General features: G+C 42.5%; 1 protein-coding gene across 46 annotated transcripts in view; it reads right to left on the bottom strand.

The window, feature by feature from the left end:
* Positions 1 to 15,951, bottom strand: part of ptprd (protein tyrosine phosphatase receptor type D) — a 1,517,053-nt gene that overhangs the window by 350,469 nt on the left and 1,150,633 nt on the right. For all 46 annotated transcript variants that reach the window (XM_062974169.1, XM_062974170.1, XM_062974173.1 and 43 more), the window contains one exon: positions 13,507 to 13,672. In XM_062974169.1, coding sequence (XP_062830239.1) covers positions 13,507 to 13,591 — 85 coding nt within the window. In that variant the 5' untranslated portion in view covers positions 13,592 to 13,672. The remainder of the gene's footprint in view (positions 1 to 13,506; positions 13,673 to 15,951) is intronic.

The following is a 15,951-nucleotide window of genomic DNA, read 5'->3' as shown; positions in this document are numbered from 1 at the left end:
CCGCCCCTCTCCCCAGAGGGTATAAAGGGCGCCCTCCGCGCCCGCTCTCCAGTTCCTACGCCGCAAAGGCAGCGAGAAAGGGAGAGGTTTGCATGTGGGGAAGGAAGGGCGGGATTGTGTGAATTCACAGAGTACACTCGAAGAAACACGGTTACAGGTAATCAACCTGTCCTTTTTCTTCGTGTACTCTGTGAATGCACACTAATGGAGACTAGCAAGCTGAGGTGTAGGTAGGTGGGATAGCAACAGTCAAAGAAAACGATGCAGCAGCATATAGTGCAAAAAAAACCCGATCCTTGTTATTAGGACCCAGAACACAATCACAACATTGTATGTGAGCGATAGTCTGTAAGCAAATACAGAGGTAAGTATAGACCCATTTCCTGAAAACAGAGGTAGAGGTATTCATGAAATACATTTCAGTGCAGTGGGTAAGTATAGTACACAAGCACTACGTTAATGAACCCATGAACATATCGTGTACATAAAGGCTGAATGACAGCGGTCAACTTGTAAGAAGGATAACCAAAAAAAACTGGTTTTGAGTAAGGCAAATAACGTTAGGCGAGGCAGGAGGAAAGGATAGACCTGGCAAAGGCCGAGTCCTTGAGGTTCTTTGAGTCCATCCTGTAGTGTGAAACAAAGGTGGATGGAGTGGACCAGATAGCCGCTCGACAGATGGAGTCGAGAGGGACGCCCCTCAGGAAGGCAGTAGAGGTGGAAAGGCTCCTCGTTGATCTAGGGCGGATCGAAGAGGGGGGTTGGCGTTTAGCCAGTTGGTAAGCGAGTTCGATAGTCTGAGCAATCCAGTGTGAGAGTCTTTGAGAAGAAAGTGGTTCACCCAGCTTATGGGTAGCGTAAGCCACAAATAGTCTAGGTGACTTACGTATGTCCTTAGTCCTGTCCTTATAGAAAAGGAGGGCTCTCCTGACATCTAGGAGATGAAGTCTCCGCTCCAAAGAAGAAGAAGGATTAGGAAAAAAAGCAGGGAGTATTATGTCCTGGTTAAGGTGAAAAGCAGAGACCACCTTAGGTAGGAAGGTGATGTCCGGGCGAAGAACAGCCCTGTCATGGTGGAAACGGAGGTAGGGTTCGTCCACCCGAAGAGCAGCCAGCTCCGAAGGCCTGCGCGCGGAGGTGATAGCGATTAGGAAGGCAGTCTTCCAAGAGAGAAGGTGAAGGTCTGCGGAGGCCATAGGTTCAAAGGGAGCTGAAGCTAGTTGAGAAAGGACGAGTTCGAGGCTCCATCCGGGAGTCGGAGGTTGAACTGGAGGGTGAAGGTTGTTGTAACCTCGAAGAAGGTCTTAATGAGGTTGTTAGAAAAGAGAGAGGGTTGTCCCTGACGTTGGAAATGCCAGGAGAGAGCAGCGAGATAGGATTTTATCGAGGCCAGAGAGAGTTGACGATCCGCAAGAGAAAGTAGGAAGTCCAGGACCAGCGGGATCGAAGTAGAGGCGGGATCGACGTGTCGGTCCCGGAGGAAAGTTTGGAATTTTGTAAGCTTGTAAGCATAGGCCTTTGACGTGGCCGGCTTATGGGCGGCACGAAGGATCGCCTGCAGGTCTGGGTGGAGAGAATTTAAGGAAGTATCCTCCAGGCAGTCAGGTGTAGGGACGGGACGTCGGGGTGGAGGACCCGTCCCCTCTGTGAAGATAGTAGATGAAGGAGAGTTGGGAGAGTGCGGGGAGGATCCGCACACATCCTGAGTAGAGTTGGGTACCACGGTTGGCGTGGCCATGCAGGGGCGATCAGGATGGCCGATGTTGGCATTAGATAGTCTCTCTATTACCCTCGAGATGAGAGGGAAGGGAGGAAAAAGATAGACGGGCTCGAGAGTCCAGTCGAGGAGAAACGCGTCTCCGAGACAGCCTGGAGTGGAGTTTGGAGGCAGTCTCGCTCCGAAGCGAGGAAGTTGAGCGTTCGAGGGGGAGGCAAAAAGGTCCAGAGCTGGCCAGCCCCAATCGTCGAAGACGGATTTCAGGATTTCGGGATCGAGACGCCACTCGTGGGGGGAGGTTGTTATTCTGCTTAGAGAGTCTGCTAGCGTGTTTTCAACCCCCAGAAGGTGAACTGCCGACAGGGTTATGTCTCGCTATGCACCATAGCCAAATGTCCATCGAGAGAGCCATCAGTTTTCTCGAGCCCGTACCCCCTTGTTTGTTGATGTAGTACATAGCTACTACGTTGTCCGTTTGGATCAGAACAGTCTTGTGGGGAAGAAAGCGAGCAAACGCCCGGAGAGCTTTGAAGATTGATAACAGTTCTAGAAAGTTTATGTGGTGAGACTTCTCTTGGATGGACCAAAGGTCCCTGACGGTGAGGTTTGACATGTGGGCTCCCCATGCAAAATTGGAGGCGTCGGTCGTGATGGTGACTGACGGGAGGGAGGGATGGAAGGGAAGTCCCACACAAATGTTCGCTGGGTCCTGCCACCAGCGAAGGGAGAGGCGAACCTGGTTCGGTACCGTGAGAAACATTGAGCTCGGATGCCGATGGGGTTTGAAAGAGTCTATAAACCATCTTTGGAGAGGTCTGAGACGTAGTCTGGCAAAAGGAGTAACCATGACCGTGGAGGCCATGTGACCCAGAAGAACCTGGACAGAGTGGGCTCGGATCCTGCGGTTGCGGAGGAGGAGAGAAAGGTGTTGTTGAAGGGCTAGGAACCTGTCCTTCGGTAGGGAGGCGGTTTCCGCGATGGAGTTGAAGAGAGCTCCAATGAAGTGGATCTCTGTGGCCGGGAGGAGTTGGGACTTTGAGACATTCAACTGAAGGCCCAGCCGTTGCAGAAGAGAAAGAGCTTGAGAGACATGGTTTTGAAGGGATGAGGGGTTGGACGCGACAATCATCCAATCGTCCAGATAAGGAAAGACCATTATGCCCTGTTTTCTTAGGTGCGCTGCCACCACGGCGACCACCTTCGTAAAGACCCTTGGGGCCGTGACGAGGCCGAAAGGGAGAACTGTGAACTGGTAAGACTGTCCCAGGAGTTTGAAGGAAAGGAAGCGTCTGTGAGCTCGACGTACCGAGACGTGGAAATACGCATCGCGTAAGTCTATAGAGGCAAAGTAGTCTCCGTGTCGGAGCATCGGGAGAATGGAGGTCACCGAGACCATTCGAAATTTTGAAGGCAGAATGAAGAGGTTTAGGGCTCGCAGGTCGAGGATAGGCCGAAGACCTCCGTCCCGTTTGGGAACCGTAAAGTATCTCGAGAAGAAACCTAGTGTGTCCTGCTCGGAAGGAGAAGGCTGGATTGCGCCCTTCGCCAGAAGGGAGTCGACCTCGGAGCATATTTCCGGTGAAGGGTCGGTGTGGAGGATGTGACCCGTGGGGGGGAAAGTTTCGAATTCCAAGGCATAGCCGTCTCTGACAATGCGAAGAACCCAGGCATCTGAGGTTATAGACTCCCATTCGCAGTAGAAAGGAGCTAGGCGATCGAGGAAAGAGCAGGGAGGAAGGATCTGGTCGGGGCCTAGGAACGGCATGGCAGTGGCAGTAGTAGTGAAGGTAGAAAGGTCCCCGAGAGAGTGGGTGTCAGGCCCGTCGTTGGGGTTGTGGCATAGCTGCAGCACCCTTGCCCCGACCTTTCGGGACCTGGTGCTGGCGGCGAGGTTGTTGCTGATGACTGTGGTGACTCGAGCTCGACGAGCGTCGAAACGGCTGGTGACGAAAAGGCTGAGGGTAGCGACGGTACCGTTGCGGAAACCATCAGGTCCGCTGAGCCTGAGGTTGATCGGTCCCACACTTTGTTGCGAGAATCTTGAAGTCGTGATTGGACTTCAGTTTGTCATCAGTACCAGAGTTGAAAAGGCCCTGGGTGTCAAAAGGAAGGTCTTCGATCACTTGTCGAGAGAAAGAAGAGAGTCCTGAGAACCGAAGCCATGCATGCCGTCTGATCGCAACTGCGTGGGCAATCATTTTTCCAGCGGTATCGCCGGTATGTTTAGCCATTTGAATTTGGTGGTGTGCGAGGGAGTCCGCCTCCTGTTGGAGGGTCGAAAGGACTGACCGGTCTTCGTCAGAAAGTTTGGCGAAGAAAGGTTGGGCTTTTTCCCAGAGGATCTGTTGATAAGCGCCCATGCAGGCCCCGTAGTTCGCCATGCGGCAAAGGAGGAGAGCGCCGGAGTACAGCTTGCGGCCTACCGCATTGAATCGTTTACCTTCCCTGTCGGCAGGGGAGTTGGACTATCGACCCGACGATTGGGAGGCCTTTACCACCATGGAGTTTGGGTCAGGGTGATGCTTGAGCCATTCCAAGGCTTCGTCATCGGTTCGGTACCAGGCCTCTATTTTCTTAGAGGTTGGAGGTATCGAAGATGGAGTCTTCCAAGATGCCTGGATTACGTCCAGGAGGTATGGAAGAAAAGGCAGCAAGGTGGCTGGCGGGGCTTGGGCTTGGACCCTCTTGAAAACGGGGTCGGTAACAGCCTTTGAGGTTTGCTTAATTTCCATCCCCAGAGCGTCTGCCATTCTGACCATCTGGTCGGAGAAAGCCCGGATATTATCCGTCGGGGAAGGTGGGTCGACCTCGTAGGCGTCATGAGGCGGGGAGAGGTCGAGACCGAGAGAGACAACGGAGGCGGAGAGGATCGACTCGGGGTGTTCGATATCGGGGTCATCCTCCTCGGGCCCTTGAGGGGACCGGGGAGGAGAAACAAGCGCAGAGTCCTTATGAGGTATCACCTCAAGAGCAGCGGGAGCCGGCTGTGGACGAACGCCCTTGGACGCGGAAGCCTGGGCGGCACGGGCTAAGCGCGTCATTTGTCTACCCCTCTCGGGTGTTTGAGCGGGGGAAAAAGTTCTTGTCGAGCCAGAAGACGAGATGGTGCTGGCTGGGGAGCCTTAATAACTGTCCTGACCGACCGGTCGGGGGAGGCTTGAGCGTCCGCATCCGAGGACTGACCATGAGGAGAGGAAGAGGAGCGGAGGCGTTGTGCTGGTTGGATAGGAGAGGATCTCCTAGAGGAGGCCACAGAGGAGGGGATGTCCTTCTTCGAAAACGCTGAGGAGGACGACCTCTGGATCATTCGTTTCTTTGCTGGAGGTTGCTTCGACGCGACCCTCAGCAATTTTCCCGGCGTCGGAGGGATCGGGCACACAGCTGCCGAGTCAGATTGGGCCCGTCTGGATTCCTCCTGAGCCCTCTTGAAGGCAATCTTCATGGCGGAAGAAGATGGCGGCGAAGCTGGGCGGGATCGAGTGGAAATGGCTGAAGCCACCGAACTCGAAGTCGATGAAGGGCCCGTTTTGCCCGACCGAGTGGAAACCGTGGCGGTGGTCACCGTGCAGGGCGGTTTGGCCGGTTTTGGTCTCGAAGTTTTCGAGGTTTTGGATGATACCGACGGAGCAGGCCTGGACGCCATCGAAGCCGAGGTGGAAGTAGAAGCCTCAGGAGCGAGTTTTTTCGTAGAGAGCTGCGCGGAGTCTCGCAGCTCTATTTCTTCGGGCCTGAGCTGTAAAGGCCAGGCAAAAGCGGCAGGTACCGATGACGTGGCTTTCGCCGAGACAGAAAAGGCACTTAGCGTGACCGTCGGAATCTGGAATCTTAGCGGCACACTGAGTGCACCGCTTAAAACGCGTGGTCGACATAAGAACAAAGAGTCCAAAGTGAGCTTTGCGGCGGAAAAAAAGGAACTGGAGAGCGGGCGCGGAGGGCGCCCTTTATACCCTCTGGGGAGAGGGGCGGGGTTACCGCCAAATTTCAAACTTTAGCTTGGAAGAGTATCCGTTGGAGCCTGCGCAGGCGCAGCTTTCTCCATTAGTGTGCATTCACAGAGTACACGAAGAAAAAATAGAATTTACATTTGACATCCAGCCTGTGAAAGAAACACAGAAAATGAAGAATATGCCTTGTAAAATAACTTTCTTTTGTACATTCATCCATAGAAAGCAGTTCCATTTGATTCTACAGTAGTAGGACTTCACCAATGCCCCGGCCTTTGACGCTGTATCTGTTCACACAATTGACTGCATCCTGTTGTTGTTGTTGTTCTATTTATTTATTTATACCCTGCTTTATCTCTCCAAAGGGGACTCAAAGCTTGTCCTCCACATGTTGAGAGAATGTCTGATGGAGAAAGCTGTTCTACCCATGGAGACTCGTCCATGAAAGGCTGAGCCAAAAAGAAAAAAAAGGATCTTGGTTTCATGGAGACCTCTTGCTTTCTTAGAAAAGGATTCAGCCCATTCTTCAGACCTTCTCTCAATCCATGTTAAGACATAAAAGAAATTAAAAATACTTAATAAATAGAATAGAGTTGGGAAAGCAGATATAGACCACTATTTATAGTTATAGGTTGTTATTTACAGTTAGGGGTATTCCCCCCCACCCATGCCATCCCCACTCCCTTCCTTTAGACTCCCCCCAGATGATCCTGTGAGTTGAGTTGGGTCTTAATGGTACTGGTATATGATCTTCAGCCTAGATTTTAAATTTTGTCAAGGATTCAATTTTATAATGGTTTTTATTAATGTTGAAGTTTTTAGCCTAGATTTTAAATTTTGTCAATGATTCAATTTTATAAGGGTTTTTATTAATATTGAAGTTTTTAGCCTAGATTTTAAATTTTGTCAATGATTTAGTTTTATAGGAGTTTTATTAATTGTGAAGTATGTAACCTCTCGGATTTCATATGGATGTACGGGACTGGGTGCCCTTGATATGAGCTGGTCATTGACCGTAATAAAAGTTTACATTACATTACTTAATAGCAAAACATATTTTGTGAGAGCTGGGAAACTCCTTGACAAAGATAATCCTCAACTGAAAATAATCTTCACATTTTGATTAATAACATTCAATTTTTCACAAAAACCTGAGTTGTGCAGAAAATAATACTTGATGTTTTCTGAGCAAAAAAAATCAAATTGTGTGAAGAATCCTTCAACAATATAATTTTAATGTAGAAAATAACTTATTTTGTAATAAAAGTATAATTTCTGCTCAGATTCTGCTGGTTCTAGTGGGGAAAAAACTGCTGGATTATGGGTGAATTAATTCTACACCCCTATTCCGAAAAAAGCAGGCTAGTGAAAAATAAATCCCAAACCACAAAATTTTCAAAAACTGCAGTTTCCAAATACTGCAACGTTGAAAAGATAAAAGCGTGCATTAATTGTTGCACCCTTCAAGAGCAACATTAATGAAGAATTTTGTCACAGATGCGTGAAAGTTTTTTAATAGTTTGTATTTGAGGCTGAATATTAGTATTAGATAACAAACTGATCAAATAAGAAAGGCAACACAATGAAACCAGTGACAAGGAAAATGCACTTAGCCCAAGAAGAAAGCTGATTTGTTAACTGTTTTGATTTCCTATCTTTATATGTTGTTGGCTGTTATAGGATGCATGGAAACAAATTCCTATATGACAGAAACCGAAAATAGAACTACTCTAGCATATATGAAGTTAACCTCATTCTATCTAAGAGTTGCCTCATCCTGTGAACAATAACTTGGCTGTGTCATAACTAAGTAATGACCACAAATTACTTGAAACAAAGCTCCAAAACAATAGTGTCTGGAAAGGATTTTTAAAAGGCGTATGTTTTGACAAAGATTTCTCAAGCATATAAAGGGTTCCCTCATTCTTTTCTGAGAGCTGGTTTACACATTAATGTACACATTCCATAACCCAGATCTTGCTTATGTGAGATGTGACATTTCTAATATCTCTCTCTCACACACACTCTTTCTCACACATAAAAACAGTATGTCTATATAACAGGGTGCAATCATTTGGTAGAATTTGATCTGTATTTAATTGTGTCACCAAGTAATAATTATGCGTGGGTGAAACAATGTCAGGAAACATTGCTGTTCCGTAACTATTTGTGTTGGATTAGTGTCAAAAGATGGCTTAATAATAATTTAGATAAATTATTTCTGAAGTTAAAAAAAAATCTTTAAAAGTGGAGGCTGAGAAAAGACTAGAGCAATCAAATCACCAGCATGTGTCATTTTATCTAGACAATGAGAAAACTTTCTATAGCAGTTTTCCAAAGTACAGCCAATTGTCAAACTTTCAATCTGAAAGGATATACATCAACTGATAAAACTATATTTGCCTGCAAGGGTTTACACATTGAAACTACAAACAACATCTTAGCCTAGCTTGGCCCCATGTAAGCCGCCCCGAGTCCCTCCGGGGAGATGGGGCGGGATATAAGAATAAAATTATTATTATTATTAGCTTGAATGAAAATGGACTACAAGGGAGAATCTAATTTCCCTCTTTTTTTTCTTTTTTTTTTGTCTGACTGGAATGCAGACATTCTGCTCATATTTGTCAAGTTCCTATTTCCCTACAAAAATATTCATTTTGCAGTTCTCACGTTTGGCAAAGGGTTGAAGACCAATGTGTCTAAGAACACATGCATTTCTATTAGAAATTGCCTTAGAGAAATTGGACACTAATTGCGATGTTGTATGTCTTTCGGGCTGTGTGGCCATGTTCCAGAAGTATTCTCTCCTGACGTTTCGCCCACATCTATGGCAGGAGAGAATACTTCTGGAACATGGCCACACAGCCCGAAAGACATACAACAACCCTGTGATCCCGGCCATGAAAGCCTTCGACAACACATTGGACACTAATTGTACACATGGGTGGTGGGAGGCGAGAGAGATACGCAATTTTCCATCCAGGAAAAAGAGGGCAAGTATTTCAACTTAATATGGAACTGAGATTAGACAAGAATGAAATTGAGATGCTATGGCTATTTTACATCATCTGGAAGTACAGTTTTATACACTATCTGCATATTGCGAACTATTTGTTTACTTGCTTTAATGATAGCAGTTGTTTCAAAACTGTATTCAGTCCTGAATACAACTGTATGGGGTCTGCCAGATCTATAAAATGAGTCAATAGTGAATTATGAACAGATGGCACTGTAGCTCCACTGTAAAGTTGAGAACAAAAGCAGACTGACAATTATTCTCCGTGGAAACAAAGGGATTAGAATTCTTCTAATAAGATATTAGAATGAAGAGAGTTATTAGTTTTCTGAACTTTTTTTTTTCATAATCTAAGGCAAATTTCCACAGAAGCAAAAAGGCAGGCTCATATCCATGTGTGATCTCTTTCCCACCTCCCCAAGACCTGTCACCATTAGAGATAGAAGAAACGCACAAGGAAATGTATATTTATCCCTTCTCTGTCTTTTGTAATAAAAAAAACAGCAAAAGAGACTCCTGAAGTAAAATGCTTTCATACAAACTCTGGGATGCTTCTATGTCTTTTTCGGTCAAAAGCTGTTGTTTTACAAAATAACTATAACATGGCTTATGTTTTAAAAGAGCCGGACAGGGCAACTATTCCATTCAAAATAGACAAAGAAAACAAGGAGTTATTCTAGGAAGTCCTCTGCTTATGCCCTGCTCTCATTTGAACTATGGTACTTGTCACTCCCTTCACATCCTGCTGAGCAGAAGGATACTTGGATTTTTGGCAGAAACAGAAGCGAACAATAGAAAAATGGATTATCTCCTGAACAACTGACTGATCTCAGACTACCAAAAGGTCAGAATATACAATTCTGCAGAACCATCTTTGGTGATTTACTCTTAACAGTCAAAATCTCTGAAGGATTCATTCATGGGAGTCATATTATATAGCCTCCTCAAAAACTTATTATTTCCACTGGCAGAAGAGCACCCAGAAGGGTGTTTAATTGCAAGCAATAGGAAAATCACAATCTACACTCACGGTGGTAGCATCTAATAAACCTTCAGTGGCATTCCTCAAAGCACTGCGAGAAAACGTATTTATTCCTCAAAATGAATTCTCCTGCTCAATACTATGATGAACAGGATCCACATATTTTCAGCTGAGCTTACCATTCTTGGAAATCACGCCTTGCTCCTACTAAAGCTATTCAGTGTGGGATAAAACACAATCAAAATGATTTATTTTCATTTCTTAAATAGTATATAATGCATTTTAGAAGTATTTGCCCCTTTTTCTTCAATGTGGAATTGTAATGGATTGAATTGGTAATGTTATCACTTGATGTACATAAATAATCAAGACTGTGAAGGGGCAAAATTCTGAAACTGTGTGACAAAAATGAAGGTTTTTATAAAAAGAAACTGGTTACATATGTTTATACTCCTTAGCTGTGACATAATTTGTGGTGCAACCTGCTCCAAAAGTCACATAAATGGTAGACACATACTCTGTGTGTGTGTGTCTTTGCACACACATATATACACACACTTCCAGTTCCACATGATCTCAGGTATGTCTTTTTCTGGAAAGTCCCAGCATTTGTTGAGCAGCATATCTAATAACTGTTGCCTTATGGAGACCAAGAAGCTATCAAACTGAATCCTGGCCAAATGCAAGACAATTCTAGAGTAAAGTCTGCTTCAGATTACAAAAGATCTATTCACCTTCCAGCAGGGCTTTTAATACACAGCCAAAGTGGCAGCGGTGTGGTTACAAACAGGCACTTTAACATCTTAGCATGGCTTAGCTAAAGTCCAGACCTCCATCTGTATGAGAATCTGTGGCCCCGTCTATACTGCCATATAATGCTGTTCAAAACTGTGTTATATTGTTTGTGTAGACTCATGTAATGTAGTTTAACTGTACTGAACTGTATTACATGCTTTAGTTGAAGATCTTGCACCGAGCAAGGGGTTAGACTTGTCCATGATGCCCCTTCCAAATCTATGATTACATGATGCCACTTTCAACAAGTTGTAGACTACTGGATTTTGTAGATTATCTAATCTGCAACTTGACTTTCAAATAAATGCTTAAATTCCTGCCACTGTAATCAAAGGACAAAGTGTTTAACGCTGGCTAGATTGTCTCCTCATTTAGATCTCATTTCCATGGTACACTGATCAATAAGAATTAGGGGTGCACACAACTATGTTGATCACAGAAGACATCAGGGGACAAGTGTATAAAATTTCACTCCCAGAGGGTTCTAGAGATTCTGGGACTATACAACATAGCATTATCATGGATTAAGAGTTTCCTCAAAGAGCTTCTAGTAATGTTTCTACCACACATTTTCCCACATATTTTTAAGTGAAACATTTCCCGCTGGGAAATATTTAATTGGAAACTACCCAACCAGAGTTAGCTATTATCTTTATGTCAGCAGTTTTGTCTCATGAAGTATTCTAAAGAAGCCAATGTGTTAACATAAACAAAAGACCTCCTGTCACAACTCACAGTGTTTAATAGCCAATTGCCATGCTTTCTTATTTTGTTTTGAGCAACAAGAGACAAAATGTTGAAAACGACTATTTGCAAAGTAAAGAAAAACCCAAAAGTATCTTATTACAAAATTGCATGTTCTGAGGTAAATCTAATAGTGCTGCTGAGAAGAAAATATTATCTGCATACAAATAATTGCCAAAGGAGGAGGTGTGTATGCTAAACTGGATGAATTCATTTTCAGATCTGAGATACTTGTACAAAACAAAACAAAGAGGTTTTTCACTTTTATCAACAGAAACAGACATCATTTCTGCAATTTTATCTGACTTGTGACAAAATTTCACTCATGACGCAATGCAATTTTTTTTCATTTTATGTTGGTAAAACTAAATGAATTATTATTTCAAAATTATAGTACACTTTAAATGCCTAATTATATAAAGGTTTGGTTGAATCCCTGCTAATTATTTATTGACTGAAGTATTAAAATGACCTTGGTTTCACATTATGCACAAGCATCGCAGCTGGTCATTAACTATCTGGAAAAGGCCCAACATTCTCCACTGTCATTAATCTAAAAATATGTATTTTTTTCAGTATTTGCTTGTGTAATTTAATTCACTTTCATGGTACTGTAAAGACAGTGTCACCCTAAAACAAGTTGGAAGGAAACTATTTCAAGGCTTTTTGTCTATAAATAGTTTATGCTACACAGATAAAACCAAGTCAAGGTACAATTCTAATGACAAGTCTCATTAATTTTGGGGTTCTCTCAAACAAAATTCAGACAGTCCTACAACTGTACACAACTCAGTTTATATCTGGTAAAAATGAACAATCATATGACACGGTAATGTCTAGGACTCAAGAAATCACTTCATTAACATTTATTTTAATGAAGCACATTAAAATATAATGCCATCTACATCAAGGCATCGTCACAAAACTGTCTAGAAGCATCTATGGCACGTGTGTCAAATGCAAGGCCCGCAAACTGAATTCAGCCTGTCACATCATTTTATGTGGTCCACAGGGCTTTCAATGCCTGGGCAACATCGTTACACTTATACAGTCTTACAATTATAACCAGCCTTTTGAAGGCTACCATATGGCTGATGTGGCCCTCAGTACAAATGAGTCTAATACCCCTGATCTATGGTGAACAAAAAGGCACGTAACTAAAGTTAATGGTTGATTATGTTGCTGTACAATGAGTTAAGATGTTAACACTTAAGCAGTTCACACCATGAGATAATCTCCATTAGATATTGTAAGGCCATTATAAAATTTCTAACAGGTACAGAAGAACCATATTTTGCTGTCCTGTAATGCTATTCACAGACTTTATGGATGATGGGCTTCCACATGAAATTCCTATAGCTAGGATACTCATGGCATACTGATAAAAAGCTAATCCATTAATGTGAAGCATTACTAACTATGTTAAAATTAACTCAAAGAAGCTGCCAGTGGAAAACACTACAAGATCAAGTGACATCAACAAAAATATATCAACAAATCTGTCTCTCGATAAATGTGCTTCACAACAAATTCAAGAAATCTGCTCCCCACCCCTTTGCAGAAAGCCAGAGAACAGCTGGGAGAAAGAACACGTGTAAACAAGGCAGACCTAATGATTTCCTAATTAAAAGGGAGATATTATTTTCTCATTAATTGGCAGGCTAATTGACCAAAACCCTACAGTACCAAACCAGGAGATCCAAACTTAGAACAGAGGTTCCTGCAATACACCAAAGTCTCCACACTCTAAAGCCCAGCCACAAAATTGTCAGTTCTGCTTGGTTTGTTCAAATAGTGTATTTCACGACAGCTGTTGGAAATAATACATTAGAACAGCTGCTGTGACAGACACAAAGGACCTGGAATTTTAATTGGACTGAACACTGCATTGTTTATTTTCCAAAACTTGAAAAGAAAATATCCAAGGAACTGAATAACACCTAATAAGACTAAGTGATGTTTGCCTTCTGGCAAGAAAGGTTAGGTTTTGTTTTGGCTACACAATTTTGCTATCATTGTCTCTTTGAAATGACGGATCACAAACAAATAAAGAGCAGTAGGAAACCTCCAATGCATAAGAAAAAGTATTAGCAAGAAGAAAAAATAGTAAGAAAGTCAGTAAATAATCCCTTTCAAACACTGGCCAAGAGCCAAGGAGGATCCCACAGTGTCTCAAGATTGAGTCAAAAGGAAGCTTATTCAGAGGCCCTCCTAATGTGCCAACTGAAAACAAAACTGTTCATTATAGCCAAGATTTTTTTTAACAAGGGAGAGAAATAAATAAAAAAGTAGAGGGAGGAGAACTTACTTTCAGCATCAGCAGAGAGTAAGAAGCACAGGAGCACTACTACTGGCCTGGCTATATGCATCATCCGACAGCTTGGCACCAGCATGCTTTGGCGGCTTCGGTCACTGGCTTAGAAGCCACTGCGAGACTCTTCAATCTGAAATTCCAGATGAAGAATTTTCAAAGCCTGCAAGGGGGAAGAAAAAGAGAGAAATGTTTAGAATGTTTCTGCTTCTTCCTCTGCAAAAACAAAAAACAAAGCACATTTTAACAGGCAAGATAAAAGCATTAGATTCCTTTCCTAAAGATTGGGATTAGCCTGGCAAAATACCTTGAGAGCTGCACATTTTCTGTTACACAAAAAGTCAACGCCAAGAAACATCCTTTCTCAAGGCAGCTTGCAACCCACATTGTGATCAACAGTTCCCATGCGCTTCAACGTATTTTCTTTTCTTAGCACCACACCATTGAGACTGAGCTGTCATTCCTAATGAAGCCCCACTTTAATACTTCACCTACTATAAGCCATACAGATACTCTAAAGAAGGGTTTAGATGTATTCAACCTCTAGGACAAAAGCCTGCTAACAAGCAACATATTGGAAGCTGATTTGTTGCATCAGGTAAGAATGACAGAGCTAAATCTGCTTCTCTTCTTAATGCTCTATCTGCTAGGCTGGGATATTGGTATTTGAGGATTAATCTAATAAAGTCTTATCTGGTTTGGCATCTTAAAATCCTTCTCTCCATCCACCCAAAGTTACTGTTTCCGCTCTTATTTACCACTATATGTGAATTATGTAATTCAAATAAATTATGAATACAGATTCCATATTCCAGTTCAGTCAGTTTAATTTTATATCTTGTATAAGAACTAATGAATAATACAGTGTGAGCATCTGCCTTTAAGAAGAAATCAATTTTACTCTACTATATTCACTCCTTCCAAGGTTATGTTGGGGGAAAAACCTTGTAAATGCAGTCACTCCCAACTGAAAATTCTAGAGATCTGCAATTCTGTCATTTAATTGTGGAATCAACGTGCTGTTGAGAGATATGTTTTATCAGATCTGAAATAAGCATAGTGTAAATAAAACTCTGTTCACATCACAATGCAAGGGTTATTTGCATGAAGAAAAGATTAAGATGAAAAGGGAAGAGTGGAAAATAATATGACTATTCTACACAACAGCTCTTTCCAAGTTTGTGAGTGATACCAGTTACGTGAATTACAGCACAAAACAAACATTAATGTGTACTAGGAAGAAAGAGTGTGAGAAATCACCTCCTAGATACCACATTCAAAATCAACTCTTGATTCTAATGCTACTATTTAAAAACACAAACATAAGGAACCTTCCTAGGCAATGGACTGAAAGCACCAGCTCTTTTCTTTTACCGCTACCATCTTTGTGCCTGCATTTCAAATGACAGCAAAGTCCATGAGACATCAGTCCTGTTCGACTCAATTTGTGTCTGTGGAAGCGTATCAGAGCCAACTGCTGCAATAATGATTCCAATGCTATCACAGAAGATGGAAAAGAGTTTTCTGCATGTACCTATCTGATAGAGTGATGACAAAGGGATCAAACTATTTCCAGACAGCAATGGCCTTAAGGACAAAAAAAAACCCTCTAATACTAGTAGCACTATTTTTCAAGTTGTGCTTCTAAATAATGCACACATACATTAATGAGCAAATAAATGGTTAAAAAGGGTAATGAAGAAAAAAAATTGTAAGCTGCATCCAATATCTTTTCAAACAGGTGATTACTCTAATATACTACTAGAAAACTGTTTTGTTCCTATATTTCAATTGTGCAATTTGTGGTAGCAACTGAATGGAAGATAATGTACTTTTTAAAAGTGAAGCACAGCCATCAGGCAGGTTTCAGTATCTCGCTTTCTAACAGAACTTTCATTTACCGTATATACTTGAGTATAAGCCGACCCGAATATAAGCTGAGGCACCTAATTTTACCACAAAAAACTGGGATAACTTATTGATGCGAGTATAAGCCGAGGGTGGGAAATGCAGCAGCTACGGGTAAATTTCAAAATAAAAATAGATACCAATAAAATTTCATTAATCGAGGCATCAGTAGGTTAAATGTTTTTGAATATTTACTATATTTCAAAGAAAAACAAAAAACTAGCTCTATGAGTGGAAAAGTAGGGGCAACAAAACAACTCAACAATAACCTAATAATAATAATAGGCCGGCTTCCAACATAGTAACAGGCAAACATTCAATGCTTATATAAACAATGCAGAGCTAGATATAGATCTATAATTATAGATACTAATTTCACATATGCATTTCCCCCTGAAACGTTTGCAAATCCCCTCTGTGTGTGTGTGTGTGTGCATTTCCCCTACAATATTTGCAAGCCATATATATATATATATATATATATATATATATATATATATTCATATCTATCTAGACATGTCTATATATATTTTT

Source organism: Anolis carolinensis, chromosome 2 (genome assembly GCF_035594765.1).
Source record: "Anolis carolinensis isolate JA03-04 chromosome 2, rAnoCar3.1.pri, whole genome shotgun sequence".
NCBI lineage: Eukaryota > Metazoa > Chordata > Lepidosauria > Squamata > Dactyloidae > Anolis > Anolis carolinensis.
This window is presented reverse-complemented; position numbering and strand designations above follow the sequence as displayed.